The sequence below is a fragment of the Anastrepha obliqua genome, chromosome 5 (genome assembly GCF_027943255.1).
Source record: "Anastrepha obliqua isolate idAnaObli1 chromosome 5, idAnaObli1_1.0, whole genome shotgun sequence".
In the NCBI taxonomy this organism is placed as follows: domain Eukaryota; kingdom Metazoa; phylum Arthropoda; class Insecta; order Diptera; family Tephritidae; genus Anastrepha; species Anastrepha obliqua.
In genome coordinates this window covers 96,936,582-96,952,708 of record NC_072896.1, presented here as the reverse complement: position 1 = coordinate 96,952,708, position 16,127 = coordinate 96,936,582, and the positions used below count along the sequence as shown (strand labels likewise).

At 39.3% G+C, this 16,127-nt stretch overlaps 1 protein-coding gene across 1 annotated transcript in view; it reads right to left on the bottom strand.

Moving 5' to 3' along the window:
• Positions 1-16,127, bottom strand: part of LOC129248467 (uncharacterized) — a 148,533-nt gene that overhangs the window by 8,972 nt on the left and 123,434 nt on the right. The window contains exon 3 of the mRNA XM_054888021.1: positions 6,613-9,091. Within this exon, the coding sequence (XP_054743996.1) occupies positions 6,613-8,771 (2,159 nt within the window). The 5' untranslated portion in view covers positions 8,772-9,091. The remainder of the gene's footprint in view (positions 1-6,612; positions 9,092-16,127) is intronic.

The following is a 16,127-nucleotide window of genomic DNA, read 5'->3' as shown; positions in this document are numbered from 1 at the left end:
TCAACTGCATTTACATGGATTTTTCGAAAGCATTTGAGAGATCACAACATTTTGTTATATAATTATTTTCGCCCGGGTTTTTGCTCTATTTTCCTTCATTTTCCTATTTTGTGTGGTCACAATCTATGATATATCCTCCACACATTCATTGCCTGCTCTGCAGTGCCTCAAGGAAGTGTTTCAGCCGCGCTACTCTTTGTGTTACGTATAAAGGCATTAGCAACTGCTTCTCATTTGCCAATTTTCTGTTGAATGTTGACGACTTAAAAATATTTTCAGCTATAAAGAACACAACCAAGGAAACTTACATGGAAACCCAATATTGAGGAAAAAATAAAAAAAGGTCAACGTTGCATTACAAACTTGCAAAAAAGCAGTCGGTATCAAATGGGGGTTAACACCTTAAGTTCCACATTGGCTCTATACTTCTGTAGTGAGGCCTTCGACAGAGTCTTTGAACGGGCATACCGCCAGGAAGAGAGTGGCGGAGAGACACCAAGGTCATGTAGAAGGGGGGAATTAAGTTTCTATACAAATGGTCCCAAGCTCGACGATAAGGTTGGATATAGAGGTTTTTCGAAGGAATTAAGACTTGGACTATCCGTTCGACTGACAAACTATTGCAGCGTTTATCAAGCAGAAGTTCTCGTTATAAAAGAAGTGGGTGCATATCTAAAAGCGCATGCCGCAGAAAAAACAACTATACCATAAATATATAGTATTCTCGGGCACCCAGACGCCCATTAAATTAATTAATACGGTTCTACTAAGATCAAGGATTGCACAGCAAGCTCGGGCAGCCCTAAATGATATGAGCGTCAGCCTTATTTGTCAAGGTCAGCCTTATTTGGGTTCCGTAAGGGAGGAAAATTGTAAAGCCGATGAGCTAGCCAAGAAAGGTACTGGCTCTTCAACTGCTCACTGATAGAAATACAATTGAGATACCTGTGGGCATGAGAAAATTAATATATAAGAATAACATTATTCAAGAGGCCAATAGGGCATGCAGAGACGAAGACACAGCTAGGTTACTATGGCCGCAAACAAATAAGAAGAAAGCAAAGGAACTGCTTAGCCTTTCAATATGGGATATCTCGAAGGTTGTGGCTTGTATAACGTCTTATTCGCTATTTGGCAGGCATTACTTGAGACTAGGAGTTTTCACTCATGAATATTGTAGAAGTTGTAGAGATGAGGAAGAGGAAGACAGCTCAGCACTTCTTTTGCAATTGTCCAGCCTTAGCTAAAATCAGAGCAAGTTTTTTAGGTAAACATTTTTTTAGTTATATTACTGAACTGTCTGGCTTGGCGATGGGAGCAATTTTGCGCTTCATAAAAGCGAAGAAAAATAAATCAGGTTCCCGTGTCGCACAGTGGTGCCTCAATGAACCTGTACGGTATGAGTGAATTGGACGTACAGAGCGACTACCACCATAGCCTAACCTAATCTAACAACACAACTGATATAGACAAATTTGTTATGTGCTGTCGTTTATTTAGAGGCTATAGCATACATTTTTAATCGACAGGATGGAACGTGAGCAAAAGATTTCCTTAAAATATGTGCTAAGATTAGTAAACTTTTCTGATCCTATCCCATCTTACACGCCAGGTTTGCTGCTATTGATTAACTTGAAGTCTTTGGGAAGCAGAAGATCGATTCTGCCCCTTTCGTTTGTTTTCAGTGTCATTAAGGATGGCATTGACTGCCCATTTCTGGTTCAATGTATTAATTTTCTTACACCTCGCAGAATTCTTCGAAAACTCTTCGTTTCTATTTAAATGAGTTCAGTACAAATTATGCACGTAATAATCCTATTGAACGGGCACTTAATGATTTTAAAGAGATGGCCAATTCTTACTTCCTAGATCTCCCAGTTTCAAAGAAATCATCTTCTCTGCTATTGAACTCTATTTTTTTAGTTTAGTTTGACGCAAGTTTGCATTTTAATTCTGTATAGATTTTCATTATTCTGTAGTCTAGAAGTCAGTCCCAATATTCAAGTAAATAGTCAATAAATTCCCTTGTACAAACGATAATGATTCTATATTTTGGATATAGTGATCACCCTAATGTATATAAATGTACCTACATTTGTATGCATGAAAAGCAAAGGTGTGTGCTTTGTTCTTAGTAGATAAAAATAAAGTTGGAAGCACTCCGAACGCATGCGACAAATAGCCAAAGTGCTTCATTGTGAACGACTGGCAACTCCTGCGAACCGAGCACATTTTGCACATAATTAGCACGTGTTATTTCCGTGCGTTTATTACTTGAGCATTTCAAGTGGCAAGTAGCAGGTGTCAAGTGTATACACTAATATAGGCCACCATTATGGTTGCACACACACACACAAGTAAGTGCAGGAATTCACACGCAGATCAACAAGCTATGCACAAACTCATATGCACATCAGGGGAATGTGTACAATGGGAATGTATACAAAGCGAGTGAAGACGTGTGTTTTTAAGTGCTTATAAAAAAATGATCATAGGTGTGGAGAACAGCCCCTGCACTGCTAAAAGTGCATAGGTACGTCCTCAAACGCTACAGCAGCGACAAATGATTGGCTTGATAGGTTTACCTGATCACGATAAGCTAACTATTTATAAAACTATAGCTAAGGCTTTCAACTTTAATAATTGGTGGTTCAAAATAAGAGCACTACACAAACAAAAGTGCAAAGTGTTGCTGAGAGTGAGAGCAGTGTGTTTTGTTTTCACGTTATCCTCAATGGAACTATTCACCTAAAACTGTGTCCTTAGCTAGAGATCAGCAGGTGAGAGAAGAGAAAAATAAAATAATGAAGCCGATAAGTAACGGAACAAACGCAAGTGTATGACATCATGGTTACTCAGAGTTATTCAGCAATATGTCTGATAAATCTTCGAGTAGATGCGCTGAATCGAGCGATGTGCTCAGCCCGTTTCAGAGACGTGCGAGAATCGTTCACTGACCAGTGAGAAAACAATTACTCACTCCGGAGCAAAAGCGTGCCGACAAGCAGCAACAACAGCCTACAACTACAGGCACAGAGTGAATAACGATACACACCAGCAAAAAAAATGTGTGGGTGTGCAAGCGGCGAAGAAAGAACCCGGCGAGGATCCGCTATATGTGAAGGGGAGCGACTGAGAGAGCTTATCAATATGATGGAGGTGCAGAGACATCAGAGAGTACTAGTCATGTAAGTAAGAAAAAGCCACCCACTGAGCGCATCAATAAAAGTACACAAACAGAAGTAACTGAGAAGGCTACCAAGCAGGCACCCAAAGAGAATCCGTATAGCTTCTGATAGTAGTCGAGAGCAGCAAAAGTTAAAGAGCGTCCATTTGGAATTGTCTAAACTACCAATAGACGCGAAATTCAATCAGCAACAACAATATATCAACCAATCAAAAAGTGTGGAGGAGACTGTTATAAGTAAACGAAGCGCAGAGACTAAACGCATGAATGTGCTTGTAGGTGAGGAAGTCATTCAATCACGCGAAGGGTGGAACAAAGTCGCGAAGGGTAAACCAATAAAGTCAGACGCATCATTATTGAGTAAAGTCGGCAAACTCTCGTACGCGGAAATCTTGAAAAAGATAAAATCGCAACATGAGCTGAAGTAGCTTAGTCAATGCGTAAAGGGCATCCGAAAGACGAACTCTTATTTGAGTTAAAATAGCAAGTCGATGCGGCCATCGACAAACTTAAGGCAGTAGTGGAAGCTGTTCTCGGTGAAAGCGCTTTGGTCTGCTCCTTAACTCAAGAAACTTCCATCCAAATTAAAGACATCGATGAGGCTACTTCCAAAGAGGAAGTCTTAGAGGGGTTAGCAAATAGTTTCTCTGACAGAAAAGTCACACTATCTGCAATTCGCTCAATGCGCACAGCATATGGAGGCACGCAGACATGCACAATTAGTCTGCCGCCAGCGTCCGCACAAAAGTTGATAAGCTTGTCCAAAATTCGAATTGGCTGGGTTAACTGCTGGTTAAGAGGGAAAGTGATTGTAATAAGGTGCTACAAATGCCAGGATTTTGGTCGTGTGGCAAGAAATTGTTAAAGCGAAGAAGATCACACAACCAGCTGCTTTAGATGGGACGGGCAAGGCTATTAGGCCAAATGTTGTACAAACGCGCCGAGTTGCGCATTATGTCATAAGCAAGGCAAAAGCGACCCAAAGGTTTCCGGTATTCCAGAGGGCAAAATCTAAACACGTGGCAGCAATCCAGCACAAAGTATGAAGTTTTTGCAACTAAATCTTAACCTCTGAGAAGCAGCACAAAGCCTGCTTACCCAAACTATTTACGGAGCTGGGCATTGATGTTGCAATACTAAGTGAGCAGTATGAAAATAAATACGAGGCGACGTGGGCCTGCGAAGCAACAAGCAAATGTGCTTTGTGCAATGAAGCTGCGAAAGCAACCCAAACCACCAAGGGAACCCCGTCTTCAAAATTGGCTTCGTGTGTGCAAATACATGCGATATGTTTGTACTTTTATCAGTATTGTTGACGATCTGGTAAATGACGCTAAGCAAAGGAGTACGGCATTTAGAGCAGGAGACTTTAATGACAAAGGGCAGAAAGCTTCTCAACGCACTTTCAGTGCTTGATTTAATCCTACTTAATAGCGGCAGCCAAAAAACTTTCAGCAAAAATGATGCAGGTTCCGTCATCGACCTCTCTTTCATAAGCAGCGGACATGCACACAAAATTTCATTATCATTATAATTATACCCATAATTTCTATTTTTTGCCAAAAAATTTATTAACACATTCCACTATGCGCCATTATAATCGAAGAAAACAATGCAAGAACTTTGCATTCACATTTGGCCGAACTTTCGAAATCATTCAAGGTAGGCGTCCCTAATGCCAAGTAAGCATACAAAAAATACAAAATGACGCACAATTAATCACCCTTTCGAGATTAAAAACTCGAAACTTTGAAATGTGGCGAATGCGGTGGATGCGAGAGAATTTGCCATAGGTTTGATTGTCTGTCCTTTCAAGGTTAGCATTAACTGAGAAAGTCGTGAGCTCAATAAAAGTACGGCCATTTATGTATTAGCCCCAGGACTTTTTAGTACATGAGTTATATCTCATATAATCAGCTGAGATTTGATCAGAACATGAATTAGACAGGCGGCAGAGCGTGAACGTCGGTTCGAATCTCGGTGAAAGATAAAAAAATTAAGAAAAATATTTTTCTAATAGCGATCGCCCCTCGGCAGGCAATGGCAAACCTCCGAGTGTATTTCTGCCATGAAAAAGCTCCTCATAAAAAATATCTGCTGTTCGGAGTCGGCTTGAAACTGTAGGTCCCTCCACTTGTGGAACAACATTAAGACGCACACCACAAATAGGAGGAGGTGCTCGGCCAAACACCCAAAATGGGTGTATGCGCCAATTATATATATATATATATATTAGGCCGGGTCGATTTGTGGGAGGCAAAAGTCGCCTATTGCTCTGTGAAAATCATATTCTAGGGATCAAAATAAGAAACTTTGCCGAAGGAGCCATATCTCTAAAACGAATTCTGATATCCCTTAATTTGGGTCGAACTATTTAGTTTCTTTTCTCATGTAAAGGCCAAAAGTGGTGATATTTTGAAATGATTGTATGGGGAACCCCCCAGGGGAGTTCCAGGGGGTGCGCCACTGGCATGGATGGATCGGCCGTCCAAAGTTAGTGGGGGTCGGTCATACATTTGGACTCGATTGGATCACTCTAAATGGGTCAAAGTGGGATTTTTCGTTAGAGAGGTATGGTTCCTTCGGCAAAATTCCTTATTCTGATCCCTAGAATACGATTTTCATAGAGAAATGAGCGGTTTTTAAATCGACCCGCCCTAATATACATATATATGTATATGAATCAGATAGACCTGAAAAATGTCGTTTCAAAAAAAAAAAAAAAAGAAATTGTTCTCCAATTTTTGATACAGTAAGCATCGGACAGGTAATATAGAAAATAGATGTTTTAGAAAATTTTCGCATTTAAGTTCTTTAAGTTTGACACTTTTATGATTTTAGGGCAACTTTCAATCAAAAAAAAAAAAAAAATAGAAGTGTTTTAAATGGCTCACTATTGATTTTAGTGCTCAAATTACTTGTGGAAGTCATATTGCCTTGTGGGAGACTCGACTTAAACAGTGAGGTTTCGGTTGGGTTTCTCTGAAGCATTCCGATCTTCTTTTAAACTGGGTTTCGTATTTCTTTATTCACAAGTAACATTTTTTTAATCATTTTTTCACATACTCTTAACCCTTTGTGTACCACAAACAGAAGTTGCATTACCTACCATTCAGATGGTAGGTCCCGCTAGAAAATTTGTACTAACAAGACCAATTATTTAAAAAAAATAACATTGTTTTAATATGTTTTCTAGAAGACCTACCAATAATCAAAATGAAAGAACTACAAAGACAAAAACATCGTCGGGTCGATTAGACACATCAGCAAAGGCTTAATACAAAACTACCAAAAGCTCTGCTACCTTAGTAATATCAATTGAAATTTTTTTATTTTTAGATATTAAATTTAACCTTCGCCATTTAAGCATTTCGTTGAAATCAAAAAAGCGGAAGACTCCACATCGTACTTCGAAACGAACTTACCCGCCAATTTCGATGAGTCTTGGTATATGCAAGTCCGACTGCTGTGGCCCCAAGCTACCATCACCTTCCGCACCAGCGCTCCCCGCACTCGCTTTACGTCTGGTGTCTTGTGGGCTTGCCCGCATCCCCGACGCTACCGCCGCTGTCCCACCACCACTACCATTTACGGCTCTCCAAAGCGCCTCTGCTGATGCTTGATTTGCGTGTTTGCCGCCCGCATAATTCGTTTTCGTGGCCTGATAATTGGCATCCAAGCAGTCCTCGTCATCGTCGCAGTGTGTTGGTATATTACGGTAATCACCATTTCGTTTGGCACTGCCACCACTCGGGTTCACAATCGCCACACCAGTATCACCACCATCATCTGAGCCACAATTGAGCGGGGTAGTGGCCGTATGCAGGTAATCGTTTTCGTCGTTAGGAAACAAACTACCACCACCAACGCCATTAATATTGCAGAAGCCGCCAGCACCATCCGCGCCACCTCCTGTTGAACCGCCACCCAAGTCAGGTTTCCGATTACCCATTGCGCTGCCACCACTTCCACCATTCGGCCCATTTGCATTGCTACCGCAGACACGAGATGTCATCTCAATTTTTTCATAACTCTCTGTGCGCGCCGGCGGCACTGAGTTCCACAGTCGCATTTTGCGCTTACGTCGCAGCGAGCAGAAGCAAATTGCGGCAAATGATGAGACCACCACAAAAAGCAGCGCAATGAAAATGCAAAGCAGTACAATTTTTGCGCCCAACGGCGCTTCAGGTGGACGCCGCGAAACGGCCAACGTCACCGATGCTTCTACTTTGCCAGCTTTGTTCTCTGCTGCGCAAGTATAAATGCCCGCATCCTGCATATCGGCCGTGAGTATGGTCAGATTTGAGGCATTCCGTAACATATTTACCACATAGGTTTTGCGGCCTTGTGTGGCTGCCGCAGTGCGCGGACTTGCAGTTGGGTCACCCGTTGATGTAAGATTTGCAATCACCCGATTCTTCACCATCCAGCGAACCGATGGCTCCGGCACACCTTCGACGAAGCAGCTCATGGTAATATTGCGACCTTCCACGCCGTGCGCCGTTGTGTCGGTGGCAATTATCTGTGGCACACACGCAAAATCGTCTAGATCAATTTTATCCCACGTTTTACCCGCAAGACGCGTTGGCGCACGGCACAAAGGTGGTATGCCATATGGTATATTTTCACGCAGCATCCACGCTCGCAGCGGTCGTAGCGCGCAGGAACAATTCCATTGATTTCGTGCCAGCTCGATGCCATGTAAATTTGTAAGCGATGTTATTGTGCCTGAGCGCACCTCACTCAATTTGTTGCCATCCAACTTGAGCCATTCCAATGTGGACTCGAGTCCAGCGAAGGCACGCACCTCTACCGTCGCCAATTTGCAGTCGGACAACTCCAAACGCACCAGCTGCGGCACAAAACCGAAGGCATCATCTTGCACCCGCAAAATTGGATTACCGTTGAGCTTGATTTCACGCAGTTCGGATATGAATTCGAACGCTTGTGCGGGAATACTGCTGAGCAGATTGTAGCTCAGATCCAGTTCGACCAAATTGATGAGCTTGCGAAAGGCAAATCGCTCGATAATGCGCAATCTACATTTGGCCAAGTAAACTTTCTGCAGATTGAGCAAATTCACCGCAGCAAATGTGTCGTGTGGTATGCTGGCAATATCGTTGCCGGTTAAGTCGAGCACTTGTGTGCCAGCATCCAAGGGCACCGGGATATGTGTGAGATTCGCATTAAGGCACAAAACTGACTCTTTGCCGCTCTTCCACTTACACTCGCACATGCTAGGACAATCGGCTACCGTGGGATGGGCTAGACTAAGACAGCAAAGCAGCCAAAGTAATTGCGCAAGCGGGATCGTGAGTAGGCTCTGTAGCGGCGCTTGAAATGCGGGTAGAGGCAGATGAAAGCTGATTGAAAACTGGCGCCTAGGCGGCGAATGCCGAGATTTTCGACGCACCTTCGTAGCCAACGTTATCTGACACGCACTACTATCGATGCAATCGTTGCAATTTGATTGTACGCATCTATGCAGTTCGACTGCTGTAGACGCATATGCTGGTCGATCGTTGGCGGTGTTGTAGTTGTCCACACGATTGCATTGCAATATGGTTCGTTTGTGACGGGCCATGGCATTTCCGGTTGCAGTGGTGTGAGAACTTTGCTTTCAAGCTATGCCACATTGAGGCGACTGCGTACGGACGAGAGTTCGAGGAGCAACATGCGACCAGTGAATATACGCCGTGCTGGCTGAGTTCTTCAAGCTGTGGGCAAATGTGAGAAGAGCATACGAAGTATTGAATTTTGCGCGCGGAAATTTCGTTTTTAACTAACGATGTGCGCCTAGCCATGCCAGCTGGCTTGGTTTTGTTCAGCGTAAGCACGAAAATGGGTTAGCAGGAACCGACTCGGCATTTCTTCAAACGCTCCGCGTGATAAATGTTTATGGATCTGCAAAGAAAGTAGAGATATGTAGAGTAACGAAAATGGTAAATTTGCTGGGTTAAGATATAAATAATGCATGAGTTGGAATAAGGTGGCTACCTACATATCTAAAATGTTTATGCGCTAGAACGACACATTTCCTTTTTGCTTAAAAAATGTATTTTAGTGTATATTTTCCCTATCCGCATGTGCCAAGACAAAGTGTGGCACTGCTTTTTCTTGCCTCCATGCCTTTCTCTGCCTTAACCTACATAGCACAACTTCACCTACTTGCTTTACTGCACTTTTTCACTGCAACTGCCTCAAGGAGCCACAACATAATCTAAACAGTGCAGCTGCAATAAACTGTAAATATTTGACATTTTAATAATGTGCTTAAGTGGTAAAGCTAAAGTATGTACTTGCCATTAACTGACAGCGGTGGTGGTGGTGTTGCTGGTGGCAAACAATAAGTGCCACAACCATTAGTTTTTTCAACACCGAAGTTTCATTACACTTTACTTGTAAAACTGTTCTAGTCTGTTAGTATTTAGTAGCTGCTTATATTTGTATAAATTCATATGTGCATGTATTAGAGATGCCAATATTAGCAGTATCAATAGTTACGGGATTTCGGGATATTTTGAACAGATTGCCATTCGGCTCAATGACTCGATTTGAATAGTCCAACAAAAACAGGGTACATACGGCACGAAACCTTTATTTTTTTGTTTGGTCTTTTTCAGATAAGACACGGAGGACCATAACTTAATACAAGAATTTAAGAGGCATGCAGTAATCGGCACACCAATTCAGAAATCTCCAATTTCCTAAATGCGCTCCTTCATTCGTTCATGAGATTCGCCGTGAACTGGAAGCATCTGGCGATGATACAGAATCCGTTGCAAAACGAAAAAACGTAGGAATAACATTCTAACACTGTCCGATCTGTATAATTTTCGAGAGCAAGCGTTCATTGCCGAGGACACTTCAAAATCAATGAGGGCCCTTGCTTCAAACATCTCCTAGACAAAATAAAAAACTCTGAAGCGCCTGAGATGTTATGTGTTTTTTTATGTCAAAACAGTTTTGGCAAAGATCAAAAGACCAATAGCAGAAATGACCAAAATGCCAAATAGTTCTGTTTCAATCCCATAGAGGACCGTGTTGTCATGCACACAAAGTTTCCAGGCCTTGTTATGGTTTTAGGTGTAGTAAGCAACGAAGGGCATGTCATGCCACCACTCAAGCCACTTTACTCAAGGATTCCAAGTGAATTCTGTGAGAAGCATTAGATTAGATTTGTGGGGGATTGGACAAGTCGAAGCACGCAGTCAGGAGACCATTGTACTACACCCGGATAGATTTCAGTAGAAAAAATAGAGAGATAGAAGAGATAAAAAGTGGATAGTAAGGCGGATAAATAAGTTTGAGGTCACTCTTCCACAAATATTTTGAATTCATTGATGAATCTTAAGAGATCCGGAAGAGGAAGAGCATGAAATCCATACTCAGCGCATCGCAACCCAATACCCCAAGTCTGATTCTAGAAAACTGTTGACAAACGTTCTCCACTTTAAATGTTCGCGGATTGTAGAAAATATCCTACCCGGACGATGCTAAAGAAGTAAACGTCAAAAGCAACGAATGTTGCCGAAAACAATTTTGCCCGTGTGACCGCGAATGAAACATAAAAACAGAATTTCCAGTGTTTCCCTTCCAGATGTTTCTGTATGTAAATCTGGGAAACTATTTTCGAAATCGAAATTAAGGACATCGACTAATTTTGATTTTGAAAAATTGTATCGGAATGGAAATGGAGAACAGGGTTGTACATTTAAATATAGTCCCAAAATATCGGGACTCGTCCCGATATGCAAATTTATCCAATTTCAGTTTTAAAAGTTCATATGTGAAATGCCAGTGTTAGCAGTGAATTTTGATCCTGAAATTTCAAGATATATTTATTACAATCCCACAATTCTAGCGTTCGTTCCGAAACTCATCTTTAATTGCAAGCCAGATTGCCAATAAACCACGTGCGTGCTGATGTCTTCGCTCAACTAAGAGCTCGAAAACTGACTCAAAATATGCATTAAATAAAAATTAAAGTACTAAAAAAATATATAAAAAAATTCAGAAGAAAACCTGTTAAAAAAATAAAAATTTCTATAAAATATTTTAAAAAATAGTCGTCTGTGTAAAACCCAATCTGTTTATGTGATTATGAACTCAAAACTTCAGTAAAAAACTTGATATTATAAAAAATAATACGAGCTCTCGAAATAGGTATTTGAAGAAAATGAAATGATTTCACTATGCAGAAAAATATAATTATTTTATTAATAATATTTACCTTCACTGACAATATGATATTTACAAAAACAAATTCTCAAAAAATATTCTACAGGGTGGGCCATGTAAAATTTGCTTTTTGAATCGCCTATAAAAAACTAATAATATTTTTTGAAACTTTTCTTTTATTTTGAAGATTTAACATTGTCATTTATGAATAAAAAATAATATCGTTCAAACGACTGCCACGACTGGCTTTACAGTAGGTCATTCGATCAACCCAATTTTTACGCAAATTTTCGATTATTTGGGCTCCAATTTCATGAATGACAACTTCGATTTCGTGTTTTAAAGCATCAATGGTCTCTGGATGGTTCGCATAGCGTTTGTCCTTAACGGCTTCCCACAAAAAATAGTCCAACGGGCTTAAATCACAGCTCCGAGGCGGCCAATTGATATCGGAATTTCGGCTGATTATTCGGTTTTCAAAAACGGTAGCCAAAAGTTCGAGTGTCGTCCATGTCATCCTCTTCAATTTTTGGAAGCAAAAACTCCTTGAGCTTGTCACGGTAACGCTCGCCATTTACTGTAACCGCGGCTCCACGCTCATCTTCGAAAAAAAAATGGCCCGATGATGCCGCCAGACCAAAAACCGCACCAAACAGTGACTCGTTGTGGATGCATTTGCTTCTCTACAGTAACGTGTGGATTTTCTGAGCCCCAAATCCGACAATTTTGCTTATTGACGTAGCCACCGATGTGAAAATTAGAAAAGAAGAAGAAGACTCACCACTTTGGAAATAGGTTTTCAGTATTTCCCAATTTTGTTCAATCGTATAGCGTCCCATTTCGTAAATGTCAAACCTTTAAGTAAATTATGAACACATTTGATATGTTCTTTGTGTTACCATTCTCAAAAAAATAGGTGGTTTAAAAAGCAAACGCTATATAACAAATATTTGTAAAAAAGTAATAGTTTCAGTTAAAATGTTATTTAAAAAAATAGTAATCATCATGTCACTATTTGAAAAAAAAAATTATAACTTCAGTGAAAAAATTTCGGAAAAAAAAATTTTAATTGAGTTTGTAGGAATCCATATGCCCCGATCCCAACTTTTAAGGCTATTTTTACTATAATCTCGGAAACCTTGGGATCCTCCTAGGAAGAGGACATGCGTGTTTTTTAATTCTATAAAAATTCAACAAATTTTTATTTTTGATAAGTAGAAGTATTTTCTCATACCCCGTTGCACCATTAGAAAAATCTTTGCTTTAATTATACATACTATAAATATTTTTTAATCTATATACATATATAAAAGAAAGTCATGTTAGTTACACTATTTATAACTCGAGAACGGCTGAACCGATTTGGCTGAAAATTGGTGGAGAGGTAGCTTAGAACCAGGAGACGGACATAGGATACTTTTTATCCCATTCGAACGCGTTTCCGTGAAGTCACTATAAAATGTGGTATAACAAAAACGCATCTGATATGGAACAACAAAACGCAAATGACAGCTAAACGTAATTTTGTCTATGGTTAAGTAGAAAATTTGATAATATAAATTTTATCAGATATTTATAATCACAGTAATTTGTATTCTCTTTGAATCTTCATTATCAATGCCGCGACCAAGACGATCGAATCTTTCCCGACAAAGCCGTAATGCAAGAAGGATACGAAACATTGCGAATGAAACGACTGAAGAAGCACAAGGAATTGCCCGTGAAGAGCGCCGCGTTAGTATGGCTCGACTTCGTGCTTCTCAATCACAAGAGCAAAGCAAGGCAGCCCGTGCAGCGGCTCGGTTGGCAATGCGAAATCGTCGAGTGAATAACAGAGATCAACAATTAGATCATTTTCGACGCACAAGAAGAGAATTATCAAGTGCTGATTTGAATCGAGCAGCGTATCTATATGATTGCAACACTGATTACTGATTGCATCCTAGTGTTTGCATTGGACCAATGAACGTTGTTTGCGAGTATTGTGGTGCATTGAAGTTTTCCGGAGAAACGCCTGGATTGTGCTGCCTTAGTGGAACAGTGAAATTGCCATTATTGACTCCGCCACCTGAGCCATTGCGTTCATTGCTTTTTTTGGCGAAACACCAGAATCACGTCATTTTCTTGCAAACACTCAAAAATACAATGGTTGTTTCCAAATGACCTCATTTGGGGCAGACATTATCGAAGAACGAGGATTTAATCCGAGATTCAAGGTATTTATTGATTTGGTTTTGAACTTAATATAAGTATTCATACGTGTTATATTTGCTGATTATAAAAAAAAGTCTTTATAAATAAAAAATACTGACTTTGCTTTTTATAGATACAAGTACAGATTCACCATCGAATTGGATCATTGCAGCCTCTCGAAGATGCACAGCATGCATTTTTTCAAATATACTTCATGGGCAACATTGAAGAACAACTTGATCGACGTCGAGGGATCAATGCAGCAATAAAAAGAGCAACTCTTAAAGATCTGCAGCAACTACTTCATGAACATCATGCGTTGGTCAGGCTGTTCAAGAGTGCTTTGGAACGCATGCCAAATGATGAATACAAAGTCGTGATCAGAGTAGATAAACGACCATCTGGAACACACGAACGCACATTTAACGCTCCAATAATAGATGAAGTTGCCATCCTGATTGTTGGTGAAAACTTGGAAAAACGCGATATTGTGCTTACACGTCGTGATACTGGGCAACTGCAACAAATATCTGAAACACATCGTTCATATGACACGTTGCAGTACCCTCTGATGTTTTGCAAGGATAAAATGGATATTATTTTAATATCAAAATGATAAATCTATTGAATGGTGAGTATCAATACATAGTTCAACATGACATACATTTTACATTCTTTGATTTTAATATACAATGAAAGACCAATTACACTGCTTATTACCAGGAAAAGAAGATGAATTATGCTAAATATTATATTTACATAGGTACAAAATGCTGAATATAATGTTTTAATTTCAGATGAATAAACTACAAAGAAAGTTAGCTCGATGAATTATTACGCATATCGTTTGATGATTCGTCAGAATGCTGTTTCTTCTGCGGTTTCGTCGATTGTTCAGCAGTATTGCGTCGACAGGTACGTCAAAAGAGAAACGGAGCATTTAACTTTCATTAACTTAATAAAATCAAAAATCTTCTCTTTTATTCATTCATTTCATAAATTAATATATTTCTATAGTCGTATTTAAATAGTTAAATTTAAATTTAGAAACATCGGTCAGATGGCGAAGTTTTCTTTTAACCTATCGCTCAATATTTCTTTTGCTGCTCAGCGAAGCATTTACAATTAAGTATTTCTTTGTAATCTATGTCTATTTGTTGCATGATGGAAAGAATAATGAGGTGGCGCCTATCGTGGTCCCGTTACTTTGCACTCAGCGAATTTGACAACTAGTAACGTGATTTTAGCTCCAGTATGGCCAGATTACCATTTTCGTAACTTGATTTAGCATTTTTTTTTGTTATTTTTATTATTTTTTGTCTCGGAGTTTTAGTTCTTTCTTCATGACATTTTTCTCGCTGTTCTAATTAAAATGTCATGTTTATAATTTTGTAAAATATACATTTTTTAATAATTATTTAAATAATTCACTCAGTTTTATTGAGCTTTACTTTTTTTTAACATCTGGTGACATTGCCCGCGATTGCAGGTGTTGTTGGTGTTCTTCTGCTTTCGGCAGTCAAATCTCTCTCTCGCTACTGCAGTGTTGCCTAGCTTTTGATATAAAAACGCACTAAAATGCCCACTCAAAGAAAATAACCCAACAAATTTTTATTGAATCACTTAAAGAACTTTGTATGCGTGACAAATTGTCTTTGAAGGGTGCGTTTTTGTTAAATAAATGTGTTATGCTTATGTACAATTTAATTTATGAGTTTTTTTTGTTAAGGGAACGACTTTTTTGCTATATTTGAAGTTATGTAACTAGATAAGGTACTCTTTTTGTAAAAATGTTGGTATGGCTTCTTTAGTATTTTCTGGTATTTTGGTACTTATTTTTACAATGAATACAATGTCCTATGTCTCACTAAGGATTGATGACCGGAAGAAACGATTACACCTCTATGGTTTTAATTCGCATTCAATAAATTCAAAGGCTTTTCAAAATGTGTAAAAAGGATTTCAATCTTAAGAAGAGTTGAGAGAGGGGCATTTAATAATTTTGCATAACCTTAAATGGAGCCAAAAATTAAATTTGCACTTTGAAATTATCAAATTTTATAAGAATAAAAAAATTTTCATTAGCACTAAAATCTTCTCAGAGTGACCTTTTTTAACCTTTTTTTGTTTAAAAATATAGTTTGTTTTTTAACCTAAAGTTTCGGTAGCTTTAAATTAAAAAAAAGAAACAAACACGAAACTTCGCATTTTCGGTATAAAAAGCACTAAATTTATTGCGAAGAGCAAATGGTTGGCAATACTGCACAACTCAGCAATCGTGACGTCACGTACTGTCTGATGGGCGCAATCTTCTTTCTATCATTCTTGTATTTGTTGTACGCCCATGTATTACCTGTTTAAAAAAATACAACTCTCCCAATAAAGTTACATGTGAGCGTGTTTATGAATGGCACTCGAAAAGAAAAAGGCGAGAAAAGAGAGCAGTTTGCAATTTCTCTCAAACCAACTTAATGAAAAGTCTTATAAAAATCTTATCTTATATCTGGTTTCACACGTGCATTTTTTCGATATTTCAAAAATAATTTACTTATTTTAGTTTCGTGTA